Raw genomic sequence first — 13,138 nt, forward strand, 5'->3', positions numbered from 1 at the left:
CTCCTGCTTCTGCAGTGTAATGAACGACTGAGCTTTATGGTTGGATATAGAACCTTACATTGGTGAACAGAATTGGAAATACTTTTGACACACAAAAATATCCCTCTAATTATATTTTAAAATTTGTCCTGTAATACATCCTAAAATAACTCATTAAAGTATTAGAAGATATAATGAACAATAAACAAAACCTTCAATATTGCAAGCATTGCAGCTGAATAGCCTACAGGAGGAAAGATCGGATTCTTATGTAACCAAAGAAATTCAAAAATAATATTCTAACAAAACTTTACTCATGAGCATCTTGTGCAGCAAGACTCGCAGATCTTGGTAGAAACCTATAGTCAAAGCAGAAAGTGAAGCACTACAATAAATCAAGAGACCAATGCGAGAACAGTTAATATGCAGTAAAATTCTTCCAAGACAATTAAGCATGCATCTTCAATCTATTGAACAAAACACAACAAAAGACCTTCACTTTAATGCAGAGGATAATCAATTACTTTTGAAGCATCACATTGAGCAAAAAAAAATAAAAAAGATTGATTATACAGTAGACGAAACCCAAAAGTCAAAACTACAAAACCAAAAACTAAGAAAGAACTAGGGATAACACACGATTAAAAGTCCAACCATTTCTGATAATATTGACAAGTTGTTGGGGATATAATACCATTGGGTGTACAAAATGTAATCCTAGGACAAACCCCACAAGGAATAGAAGCCATGGCACCAACTTTAACATTGGTGCCTACCTTTTTCGCCAACCTAAAACAAACTTCACCAGCAGGCACGGACGAAAAATCCCCAAAGCCAGTGCTGTTCACCTCTTGTATCTTATTTTCCATAACCAAAACTTTCAAAATTTGTTCCACCTGTCCTGAACTGACTCCACCAGGAAAAACCTCACTTCCTAAGGTTCTAGTCCACTCAAGGATTGCATCGCGAGTAGCGACCTTTTTCCGGGTAATAAGCTTCAAGCAGACATCAGACAGAGCATCAATGAGCCCTGTGTCAAGCCTGCCTTCGGTATACCACTCTCCACCAGTGATCTCCTTAGAAGGCTCGAACTCCATGGCCATCAACACCTTCTTGGACTTGTTTTGGATGTTCACAACTTCCTTGATAAGAGTCTTGGAGATTAGCAACTTGATGGACTTCTTCAACATGCTGTCAGGGATGTTGGTTTCTCTTTTGATGTCCCCTTGCCAAATCCCCATCTCCTTCTTCCCGCGAATGATATTGTAAATCACCCGCTCCTCGTTGGTCATCGAGGCAGAGAGTGCAGAAGCCAAGTCTTGGCGCTTCCGTTTCCCTTGCAAAATGCTCATCGTTCTTGGTTCTTGATGACGCTAAGTCTGAAAACTGTGTATACAAAACATTCATACGCAAATATATGATTGGAACTATGGAATGATTGGGTTTTGAGTAAAAAATCTCAGATCAAGGGAATATGACCTAAACATGATAGCACAACATACCTCTTAATGGTTATCACAATGCCCGACCCTGACACCGCGTAATCTGAAACTCCCTTTGTTTTCTCGTCACTGCACGGTTACGCTAATTGAGTTTAGGTCAGGAATATGAGATGTAGTGGCTATAATGGGGCTTAGGCGAATATGGGTTTTGTTCTTTAATTTTTTTTTTCTATACGAGTTTAGTTTTTTATTTACATATCTTTCCCTTTAATTAAAAAAATTATTTCTTAGCCGTTCCTTGTGTGAATTTAAATTTGGAATTTAAATGAATCAAAATAAAATATTAACAGATGGAACAGATATCATAGATTTTTTAAAATATAAAAGTAAAGATTACTAAAAAAGCATAAGAAACTAAATTTCCGGAACTTGTTTCATCTACAATAATTCAACATATGTCACTCAGTTTAAACTAGACCTTGATACTAAATTTACATATTAGAAATAAAGAAGACACAAATTATAATTTACCCAATAAATTAACATAAGAAATTAACATATTATTTTTAAATTAAGTAAATTAACATAATGGGTTAGCTCATAGTGGATAAACACTCTATTCCCATGTTGTCTAAACTGTAAGTAAAAATCACAAAAGAAATAAATCTCTTATCCAGATGACCGGAAAAAAAATCCATGACAGAACTCAACAAAAAAGATTCCAAAGATGTAACAATTTCCATTGTTTACATTGATTTTTCAACCGAAATTACTAGTCAAACTACAGTTACCATGCCAGACAATTGCAACATAAGACAGGGTTATACATCCTTAAAAGAATGGAACAATCTACCAATCCACTGAGCCAACTAAATTCAGAAAATTCAAATTTCACGTATTATTAGCCTAGCTCCCTTAGATTTCTAAAGATGGAATAGCCTAGCTCCCTTAGATTTCTAAAGATGGAAGATCAGAAGAACACGTATCCGTTTTATTTTATTTTATCTTTTTATCTGTGAATGTTAGTGGGTAGCATTTTGTTAGTAGAGGAGTTAAACATATACCCTCTCTCTCACCTATATTTCCAAACCCTTCAAACCAATCTCATATTCATATCTCCCAAATGTTAGTGGGGAAGTTGAAGCCCCAACCTTTCCCACCCTCCCTCTAGTTTTATGGTTGTGCTCTCCCACCCTCCCTTTAGTTTTATGGTTGTGCGGCATTAACCAATTCAACCTATTGATGCAACTTATTTACTTTTCTACATTGTAACCGAATAGTGGCGATAAAACAAAAGACTTAAGTTTTGTTAGTAGACAATGATTTTCACATCTAACCTCCACCCCATAAATTCCTTAGCGCAACTGCATCTTCATTACTTTCGTGTGTAATAATCTCAATGAAACAAAAAATAACACTGGATGAAACTTCAATCAGCTTTGATAAGAAATAAATAAATGCTGCTTTTCTGTTTTCTTCCATAGGTATCATACGGCCCAAATTTGTCTCAACTCTTGGTTCGAAACAAAAAAAAAAATCAGTTGAGTTAGGCACATTTAATGTAGTTGGACACCCCTCACAGAAAGGGTTTAAGAAAAACACGTAGAACAGCAAAATCAAGCACAAAGTTGTGAATCAATCAAGAGACCCCGAACTCAATTTGCGATTGTTTGTAGGAATATTGAATCGAAACGGTTGCGCATTGGCGACCTTACCTGAGACTTGGAATTGTCAGATGCGCCTTCGTCCGATTGGGGAATCGACTTGGGGCGAAACCTAGAGCTGGTCTTGGAAAGGAGACCAATTATATCATCAGATATAACGAAATAAATAAGAAAACATAAATTAACAAACTGAAGAAAAAAAAAAAAAAACCTGGATCAAGATGAATCCTTTGGCGAGAGATAGCGTTCTCAGATAGAGAGAGAGTGAACAGAACGAAAGAATGAATGCTGAGAGAGATTGCTCCGAGTGAGGGTGGTTAGATTGCGAGCGGGAGCTATAGTAGTGCGTGAACGGAGAGCATAGTTTTAATTTCCTTCTTTCTTACTGAATTCCCAAATACTTCTAAAATATTTAAAGTTTATAATTTGATATTATTTATTTTAATTGATGTTGGTATATATACGGTTATTTAATACTTCTCTTAAAAAATTCATATTCCAGATTGATCATAATTAAGTCCCGATAATTTAGACAGAAATAATGTATTAATAATTTTGAATAGAAAAAATAAGACAAAATTAGTTTATAAAAAGGATAAAATTTCATATTATCTAAGCATGAATAATTTTTAAAACTTAATTAAACAAATTTTGTAATTTGTCCGAAGGAAAAACGAACATCTAAAAAATTAATTAAGAAAAATTATAAGTAATGATTGAGAAGTAACGGCTAAAACCAAAACAACAATTGAACTAACTGTTAAAACCAAAAGGAGACTTATTTTTCTTTGTTTTTGTTATTCAAAATTTGAAGAAACACATTATAAATATTTTTTATGATCAAATCATTTTACCAAGATTTCTAATATAATTTTTTGTCTTTTGAAAGAGTTCATTTAATTTGTTATAGCAGAATACAAATTTATTAACAATTTTATAAAAAGTGTGCCATTAAATTTTAGAGAACTCTTATAACTAAGATAAGTTACGTATTTCAAAACTTTTTTTTATAACAGAATACAAATTTATTAACAATTTTATAAAAAGTGTACCAATAAATTTTAGAGAACTCTAATAACTAATATAAGTTATGTTATTTAAAACTTTCCTAAATTTTATTTAATTTTACTTTATTATACTATTTTTGAATAAGTTATTTAATTTATAATGTTTTTTAAACATAAAATTAATTATAAAAATTAAGATTTTCCTCTAACTCTTATATTTAAAATGAAAAAATTAAATAAATAACGTAATTATTTAAAATCAAGATATCGCATTAAAATCCTCGGAGAAAAAAAACAGGAAACAAGAGATATGTAAAGAAAAATCTATTTCTCTGACATAAATATAATTTAGTAAAGACTATAAAGAAAGTAAAAGATGTGAAAAAAAGGGAAGATTACTAATATCTTTGAATATCTGATTTATTGTTGTCACTAGTTTGCAAGGGCGAGTACTTCATGAGATTTTCTTTCTTTTTTTCTGAATTCAATGAAGAATTACAATGGGTAAATGAGCAATTAATCCAAATCAACACAAGGAAGGAAGCAGGGGCATAATTTCTAAGTTCATAAATGAAAAAATATTTTCATGTAGTCAACAACTGAACAGAACATCCATTCAATTTAAGATTAAAATACTCAGATATATCCTGAGATAAATATAATTTCCTTAAACTTCTTAAATATAATTTGCCTGGTTGAGAAGAAAAAAAAAAGTCGAAACAGAACAATCCTGAGTACAAAGATCAATTAATGTTGGTGATACATTACCACCATAATTTTCATCAAAAAGCTTCTTCACTGATTCATAAACCGTTCCATTAGAACAGCTATAAATTCTTCATTTTTTTCCAGGTAAATCCATCAGGGGTCTGGGTTTGGTTATTACAAGTGGTAGAATCAAGAAGCCTATATAATAGAAACATATCACCCACACCCACCATACTACTAGCATATTGATTGTGCATTGAAATATTTAATAAATACATAACAGCCTCTATAGACAGGATGATGATATTGATGACAACCATCGCATAGTAACACCCAAATGGGTGTGAGAAGAAAAATGTCAGGGCAGACAATCCCTATTAAAATCACAAACACTCATCACTACTAAGTAGAAAACCGCATACATGATACAAACCCATACAAATGTTTGCTCATAATTATCTAACATGGCAGGTGTAAGTACCAAACCACCGTGAAGTGAAAAAAGTAAAAAGCTCCCTAGAGTTTAACACGAATCAAGAGAAGCGAGAAGTGTTACTGGTAGTACATCATTTGCTGTGCAGCTGCAACATTCTGGAACCCACCATCATATATTGCTTGGCTTGCTCCAATGGCTGCTGCTTGTTTAAGAGGATGTTGGCCTTGGGGATGCATCAAGGCGTGCACACTCCCCATCTTACTCATTGCTAGCTGTCGCTCGTATGCCAAAAGATCGTTTGCAGATAGCCCAGGAAGAGATGCAGCAGCAGGTGGGGGAAGGGGATTTGAAGCAGTTCCAGGTGGAGTGGGCTTGCTCCCCCAAGAGCACTATATTTTTAACAAAATCACAATAGTCAGAATCGCAATGGAAGGAAAAGAATTAATACAACTTACAACTTAATATACAGGAGTGATAAGGTGACCTAGTGATCAGATAGAAGGGAAAGAAGAAAAAGATCGTGGGTTCAATCCCATAAGGTGGGTTTAGTGGGTTTAGAAGAGAGAGTGAGAGAGGTTGTAAGTTCAACTCTTTCACTAACAAAAACTAATGCCAACGATAAGATCCAGGACTCACGACAAGGTACAGAAAAATTACACAGCAAGTAGCAACAGCGTCAAAAGTTCAATGAGATGCACACCTTAATTTGTTTTCCAAGAAGAAGAGATTGGGCATTCCCCATCTGAATAGCCAGAGCTGCTTCAGCATGAGTACTGTACCTCACAAAACCAAACCCTTTATCACGCTGGACACGAACCTCCTCTATCACACCAGCCCCAAGAGAATGGAAGTGACGATGGAGATCAAGTTGAGTTACCTATGGATCACCAGAGGTCATAATGAATAATAGCACCAGATATTGCTAAGAAGTCAAACATAACAGCACACAAGTAGACGTGAAAGTTTTGTTATGGAAAGTATTTGGAAGCTAATATATTCTTACATTTATAACCTAATAGTCAAAAGAGAAAAAGAAAGCTAATGGAGATAACAAGTGAAGTTTGGGCAGTGCAAATATAGGCAGTGCCGTTCAAAAGTATTGCTTTTGTTGCATAAATCACAATAAGCTCGCAAACTTTTCAAACAAATGGTGTTTAACGAATTTGTACTGTTCTAAATAAAAAAGGACAGATGATGTTTCTTACCTCTGAAGCAAGGTTACCCACATAAACCGTAGTATACTGAGCATTGTTCTCAGGAGCATCACTATTAGACACCTCTTTACCATCTTCTGGACAAATAGGATAAAACATGTTGGTTAATTCATGCCTATATATCATCAGTTTACTGGGAAAACAGAGAAAAATTCTACAAGCTCAATCATTTATAAAACCATTCTGAGGCATGATAGTTGAATCAGGATACAAATTGTGAATAAGAAGACCTATTTTTTGAATCGAATTGTATTATGAATTGATTCATATCACTAATAAAAGATAATATTTATATGCATAAAAGACATAAAAACACAAATTCATGTTCAATGACTAAGCATTCTGATTTTAGTTTCTAAAACATCTTATTTGGAAAAATATATTTAAATTTAATTTAATTATGATATGAAACTTGATAGTGCATCTAAATTTGTTTTTGATTTTCTTTTGCAAGTGTTGATTAAAAGAGATAAGAAAGGATTATACTAATAAGGGTCCAGTAATTAAAATTAATACTTGAAAAAAAATGTTAAAACTGACATGTAAAAAGGTTGCAACAGAATGCTAGAAATCACCCAGATCCACCCTCTAATCAAGAATTAAAAAAGCTAAAAATAAAATATTTAAATTCAACGATCTCTATCGTTGTTTCCCAAACTACGTTATACTGACCAGATGAGCCATTTGTTAGTTCCACCACACTTTTTGCATCTGAGTTTTGCTTCTCTTCTATACCACCAGCACCTTTAGTTGCCCAGTTACAGCGTATTTGTCTACTTCCAAGCCATTTACCTGAAAGACATCGTAAATTGCTTTCGGATCAAAACAATAAATACATGTGCATAAGAAAGAACATGTGAGCCTGTGACTCGTGCAATTACAAAATGCATATACTCGTAAGAGGTAGTTCTAAAAATTCTACAAGACAATTTTCCATCTAGAATGTAAAATACAAAAAGAACACTAGAAGTCAAGACATCAATTCCTATAGAAGAAACTCAATGCACAATTCCTTGCTGTAACATCAATTTTGCATCAAGCGGTTTTGTATATGAAAAATCATTGGAGATTAATCAGAATTTAAAGTCGTTCAAATCTAAGATTGTGAAGTCAATAACACATTTCTTACCAGTCAAATCATTTATAGCGTTTTGTGCATCCTGCAAAAATTTAAGAAAAGTACCAAGTTACAATCATCACAAGGAGCTTTGTTCAGCAAAAAATTCAAGAATTTTAGAACCAAAATTGGACCTGTTGACTGCGGAAAGAAACAAATCCAAATCCTCTTGAACGCCCGGTCTTCTGATCCCACATAACCCTTGCATCTCTGGAGCCACCGAAAAGAAATAATTAATGAGCCAAGCTCCGTTACAATCACACTTGTAAAAATATCATGAGAGAAGTATAATTTTTCTCTATTTTGGATTGATATAGATTGGTTCAAATCGAAATACATTTGGATTGATATAGATTGGTTCAAATCGAAATACACACAAAGGATGACTGTTTTACTAAGAAATCATGAGTGAAACTTACGAACAACTAGTGTAGACAGAAAAGCATGCAAACAGTGTAGCATCAGTGACCTCAGGACTTAGATCACCAACAAAAATGTTGTAATGACCTGCAAATAGAAGAGCACGGTATATAAGAGTCAAAAGATCCCAAGGGATAGGACTTAATTTAAACATTAATATCAATTTATTTAATTTAAAATCTGAACCAACCTGATGTGTCCTCTCGCTGACCACTGGCATATGCCCAATTAACTTTAATAGGCTGGCCAAATCTGCAAAAACATTGAATTAAATTTTGAATGGAAATTGAAATTGGTTTAACATGTAAAGAAAAACACTTACAGATGCCTTCCGTTAAGAGATAATATGGCAAGAGCAGCAGATCTGCGATCAAAGTAGTGAATAAATCCATAGGATGACTGCAACAAAGGCACCAGATGTTAGATATAAAGCTCCATTATCAGCTAGTATTAAAATTCAAAATAACTAAGCTAAAAAGATATACCTTCTCCTTTCTGATAAGTTTACAACCTTCAACTGGGCCGGTACCAGCAAAAACTTCTTGCAAAAGAGGTTCAGTTACCTGTGTATGGATGTTCCCCACATACCTGCATTTTCTCAAAGATAAAGAAACTATAAATTTAAAAAACAAAGACAAGAAAAATTTACGGAACAAGAAATTAATTTTAGTCATAGAATAATAAAAAAATAACATATAGGTAGTTTTGGCACACTAGAATTGCTTTTAAGCATTGTCAAATGCATTTAACACCAATTGTTATTTGGAAAGGAGTAAATAGAAAATCAAAGTAGTCTAAGATTGTTTGAATCACAATAATGAAACAAACAAAAATGGGATATAAAATAAAAGAATAAAAGGAGAAAAAAAAATTGTCTAGACAAACACTCACACACTGCGGCAAGTACTTGGATCAAAACCAGGAGGCAGATTTCCACTTGGGATTGGTTCAATCTGCAAAAGAAGAAGTGAAAAAGGAAAGAAAGGAAAAGGTGGGCAAATCAAGAGAGAAAATTTGTATTGCATCTACCAATACAAGTATGACAAAACATTTACTGGGGTGGATGGGAATGAAGAAAGCATGTAGCCCAGCTAGTACCAAAAAATTTCATACATGAGTAAATTACTAAGCCTGACAAAACTTAATGAGAATGTGTCCATAGCTACCCAAACCACTCAGTACATTACAAAATACAAATTAATACCAAAGCATTAAGGGAAAAAATCCACAATAAAACAATATTAAATCTACTTTTATATTTTAGAAACATCTAAATGAAATCAGAGAGTAATCCCCCATCACCAGACCATTCAGATTCATTTCCCAAATTAACTTTCAATAGAAACATACTTTCTCTATATAAGAAACATATAGATGCACTTTTTTGCCCAATATATGGGAAGCACAGACCCATAATCAAATGTATCGATTGTTAATCTTATTTTATACACTTGATTTATTGTAAAAATTAAAATTGTGAATTAATAAACTTGACTATATTGATCAGTTTAATAAATGAATGATTTGTTTCTTACATGTAAAACTGTAGGTAGTACTGTTTATAACATGGCAAGCTTGCAGACCTCAACTCTCTTACACACCCCCATGAGTATGTTTGGTTTGTCACTTCCCAACTTCCCAAAATACTAAAATTGGTTCAAGGACACAAAAAATTGCGAAGTTGCAGTATTTATAGATTGAAATAAATTGTTGGTTACATCTTGATGTTATTTCAAACACAACCTAAGACCACATAGAAACAACATAGAAAACAACCTAGAAAACAACCACCGACAGACAAGGAAGAAAAGAAGGACAGTTCAAATTATTCTTGACTTGAAATTCCTCCATAACATGACACATGGTTCATTACTCATTACTCATTACTCCAAGACTTGATTCTCAGTTACTAAAAAAATCTTCAGAAACAAAGACTTCAACATGAGTTTATAGACATTGACCACCCCGAGAGAAAAAACACACCATTATTTTATACTTCAGACTAACATTACTCAACTAAAAGCCTTTTAAAGAGAATTGCAACTCAAAATTCCATTTTCCACCACACATGTTTCTGATGAGTTGGACCGACTAATGCAAAACCCTTCCCACAGCAGGCAAACCAACTAGCTCCATAATTCGGTTTATCCACAGGACCTAACACATCACTGCTAGACATCAAGTAAAAATAATCGAGAAAACTAAAAAAGAACGAAAAACCAGCTTCTTATATGATAAGAGAAGTTACTGTCTGCAACAAAACCCTAAGCATTGCAATCAATCCCATAAAGATAAAATGCAAGACTCGAAGATCAAGACAAACATAATATGATCGAAACAATGATCGGAAATAGAGAGATGGAAGGAGAAACAGAGAGAGAGAGAGAGTGGAGTCCAACCTGAGGAGGAGCAAGGAGGCCAGGGTGGTAGAGAGACTGTTGTTGGAGAAGAGCTTGTTGCATCAGAGCCTGTTGTTGTTGCTGCTGCTTCAGCCTATGATTCTGCATTTTCCTCTTCTCTTGTTCTTGTCCGGTAAATTTTCCCAGAAAATGGGTTTCTGTGGAGATTAGGGTTCAAAGGGTCCCGAGCTATGGCCCTCACAGAGCACTGGCCTCAGAAAAAACCAGAGGACTCCACTCGATTCCCATCCACCACTATTTATATACCGCAGTTTTTATTTTCTTTTTTCATTATATATATATATATATATATATATATATATATATATGTAAAATATTAAAATATATAATAATACTATAAGAAAAAATAAAGTGTTTACAGTCCCTTATTTATAGGACACAGTCACTAAAGTTTGTACACTTTTATTCTTATAAATTTGATCATTAAAATTGAAATATTAAAAATTTAAATTTTTAATGTAATAAATTTTCAAATTGATGGAAAGTAATAATTTTTTCCCTCTAATTTTTAGCACAGCGCTATAACACGATTAAATTCAACATGATTTTTTAATTAACCGATCCTATGTTCTTCTAATCAAATCATTATATTTAAGTTTGAAAAGTAAAATTATTGTTCAACAAAAGAATAGAAATACAAACATATTAAAAAAAACGTACTATGATGGTTTTAAAATGTGTAAATAGGCAATAATGTAGTCTTTAAAATAATAAAATTTTGAATTGTGACATTTATTTTAGTTATGTTTATTTAATTTTGTATTTTTAGTTATATTTTTAATTTTAATAATTAATGATTTTTCTCTATCTAGCCACTACTTTTACCAGTCAATTATGGAAAGCCCAAATGAAGCTAAGTATGGACTTAAAGATGTCAGGTAATCCATGAAGCATCTCTTGTCTTCTTTTCTTAGTCTTCTTTCTTAATTCTGTATCTCAAATTAGTGGGAATACATTTGTGAAAATGTTCATGTATCTGCATTTAGTGCAGTGCAATCACATAATAATTTTAAAAGACTATATATTTTTTATTATAGATGGGTGTTTTTATTTAAGAACATTGTTTGAGTCTAGATTTTCTGTTAGTTTTTTTAGTATTATTTTTTATTGAACATTAAAAGTATATCGTATTAGCACTTTAAAGATTTTTTTAATATATTTTAAAATGTCAAAAGATATAATAATTAGTGTGTTTATTTGTGCTTTTGGTGATTTATTATTGCTGCTCTTTGATTATTGCTCCTCATAGATTCTTGCAAGTTAGGATAAATTATATCCGCTGCATTCTCTGGTATATTGTTTGTGTTATTGTTTTCCCCATTAGAATGGCATCAGAGCTCTTGGTTGGGCTATATTTACTTGCTTGAATGATGGAGGCAAATGCAAAGATAGTTGCTTTGAATGGTACAAATTATCATTTGTGGAAGGGCCAGATGAAAGATTTATTATTTGTCAAGAAATTGCATCTTCCGGTATTTACTACACAAAAGCCAGATTCTATGTCTGAAGAAGAATGGGACTTTGAGCACCAACAAGTATGTGGTTTTATTCGGCAATATGTTGAAGATAATGTTTATAATCATATTGCTAATGAAACACATGCCAGAGCTTTGTGGGAGAAGATTGAGTCTTTGTATGCTTCTAAGTCGGGCAATAATAAATTGTATTTGTTAAATTGCTTGATGAATTTGAGGTACATGGAGAATTCTTCTATTTCTGATAACTTAAATGAGTTTCAAGGGCTCCTAGATCAATTGTCAGGAATGTGCATAAAGTTTGATGACGAAGTTATGGGATTATGGTTGCTTAATACTCTACCAGAGTCTTGGGAGGTATTTCGGGTTTCAATTACGAACTCTTCCTCGAATGGTGTTGTTTCTTTTCAGATGGTAAAAAGCGATGCTCTTAATGAAGAGATGAGAAGGAAGGCACATGGTTCTTCATCTCAGCCTAAGATGCTTGTTACAGAAGCTAGGGGAGAAGTCAGAAAAAGGAACATAAAGGTGGTAGAGAGAAGAGTAGGAACAAGTCCAAGTCAAGATACAAGAATTTAGAGTGCCATTTTTGTCATAAAACTGGGCACATTCAGAAATACTGTTTTAAGTGGAAAAAGGATAGCAAAGGCAAGAAGGGCAAACAGAGAGAGAATGACCATGATGATGATGATCGTGTCACTACTGCTACATATGGTGATCTTGTTCTTCTTCGTGACTTTGAGTCCGTTAATCTTGTATCTGATGAGAGCATGTAGATTATTGATAGTGGTGCTACACTGCATGTTACACCTAGGAAGGAGTTCTTCACATCTTACACTTCTGGTGATTTTGGAGTGTTGAAGATGGGTAATGATGGTGAGTCTAAAGTGATTGGTGTTGGTGATGTTTGCCTGCAAACCAACATGGGAGTGCAGTTGTTACTTAAAGGAGTCAAACATGCTCCGGATGTCCATTTTAATTTAATCTTTGTTCAATTGCTTGATGATTGTGGTTATGATAATCACTTTGGTTCTAGTAAATGGAAGCTCACTAAAGGTAACTTGGTTATGGCCAGAGGGCAGAAACAATCTAAATTGTACTGGACTAAAGCTTTGGTTGCTAAAGACAGTGTGAATGCTATGTATATGGAGGCATCTTTGTGGCACCGGGGGCTTGGTCATATAAGTGAGAAAGGGCTTAACTGCTTAGCTAAAAAGGATGTGCTTATGGGATTGAGAAATGCAGAATTGGAGAAA

General features: G+C 33.5%; 2 protein-coding genes across 6 annotated transcripts; both read right to left on the reverse strand.

Annotated features, from left to right (window-relative positions):
• Window positions 1–449: 449 nt before the first annotated feature.
• On the reverse strand, window positions 450–3,475 carry LOC114165993 (DNA-directed RNA polymerase III subunit RPC6). Of its 4 annotated transcripts, none has more exons than XM_028050642.1 (4): window positions 3,297–3,475; window positions 3,137–3,203; window positions 1,482–1,550; window positions 450–1,365 (listed from the first exon to the last, which is right to left on the reverse strand). In XM_028050642.1, the coding sequence occupies exon 4, from the start codon at window positions 1,329–1,331 to the stop codon at window positions 621–623; it is 711 nt and encodes a 236-aa protein (XP_027906443.1). In that variant the 5' UTR covers window positions 1,332–1,365; window positions 1,482–1,550; window positions 3,137–3,203; window positions 3,297–3,475; the 3' UTR covers window positions 450–620. The 4 variants fall into 4 exon arrangements, with proteins under 4 accessions (XP_027906443.1, XP_027906446.1, XP_027906445.1 ...); XM_028050645.1 differs by having other exon boundaries at window positions 1,482–1,563; XM_028050644.1 differs by having other exon boundaries at window positions 3,137–3,208; window positions 3,297–3,463.
• Window positions 3,476–4,986: 1,511 nt separating this feature from the next.
• LOC114167004 (oligouridylate-binding protein 1B-like) lies at window positions 4,987–10,644 on the reverse strand. Of its 2 annotated transcripts, none has more exons than XM_028051894.1 (12): window positions 10,387–10,644; window positions 8,879–8,940; window positions 8,473–8,575; window positions 8,310–8,386; window positions 8,178–8,239; window positions 7,987–8,074; window positions 7,702–7,777; window positions 7,580–7,610; window positions 7,123–7,242; window positions 6,442–6,524; window positions 5,937–6,113; window positions 4,987–5,625 (listed from the first exon to the last, which is right to left on the reverse strand). In XM_028051894.1, exons 1-12 carry the CDS (start codon window positions 10,492–10,494, stop codon window positions 5,353–5,355), a joined length of 1,260 nt encoding a protein of 419 aa, XP_027907695.1. In that variant the 5' UTR covers window positions 10,495–10,644; the 3' UTR covers window positions 4,987–5,352. The 2 variants fall into 2 exon arrangements, with proteins under 2 accessions (XP_027907695.1, XP_027907694.1); XM_028051893.1 differs by having other exon boundaries at window positions 6,442–6,527.
• Between the last annotated feature and the right edge of the window lie 2,494 nt (window positions 10,645–13,138).

Source organism: Vigna unguiculata, chromosome 10 (assembly GCF_004118075.2).
Source record: "Vigna unguiculata cultivar IT97K-499-35 chromosome 10, ASM411807v1, whole genome shotgun sequence".
Taxonomy (NCBI): Eukaryota; Viridiplantae; Streptophyta; class Magnoliopsida; order Fabales; family Fabaceae; genus Vigna; species Vigna unguiculata.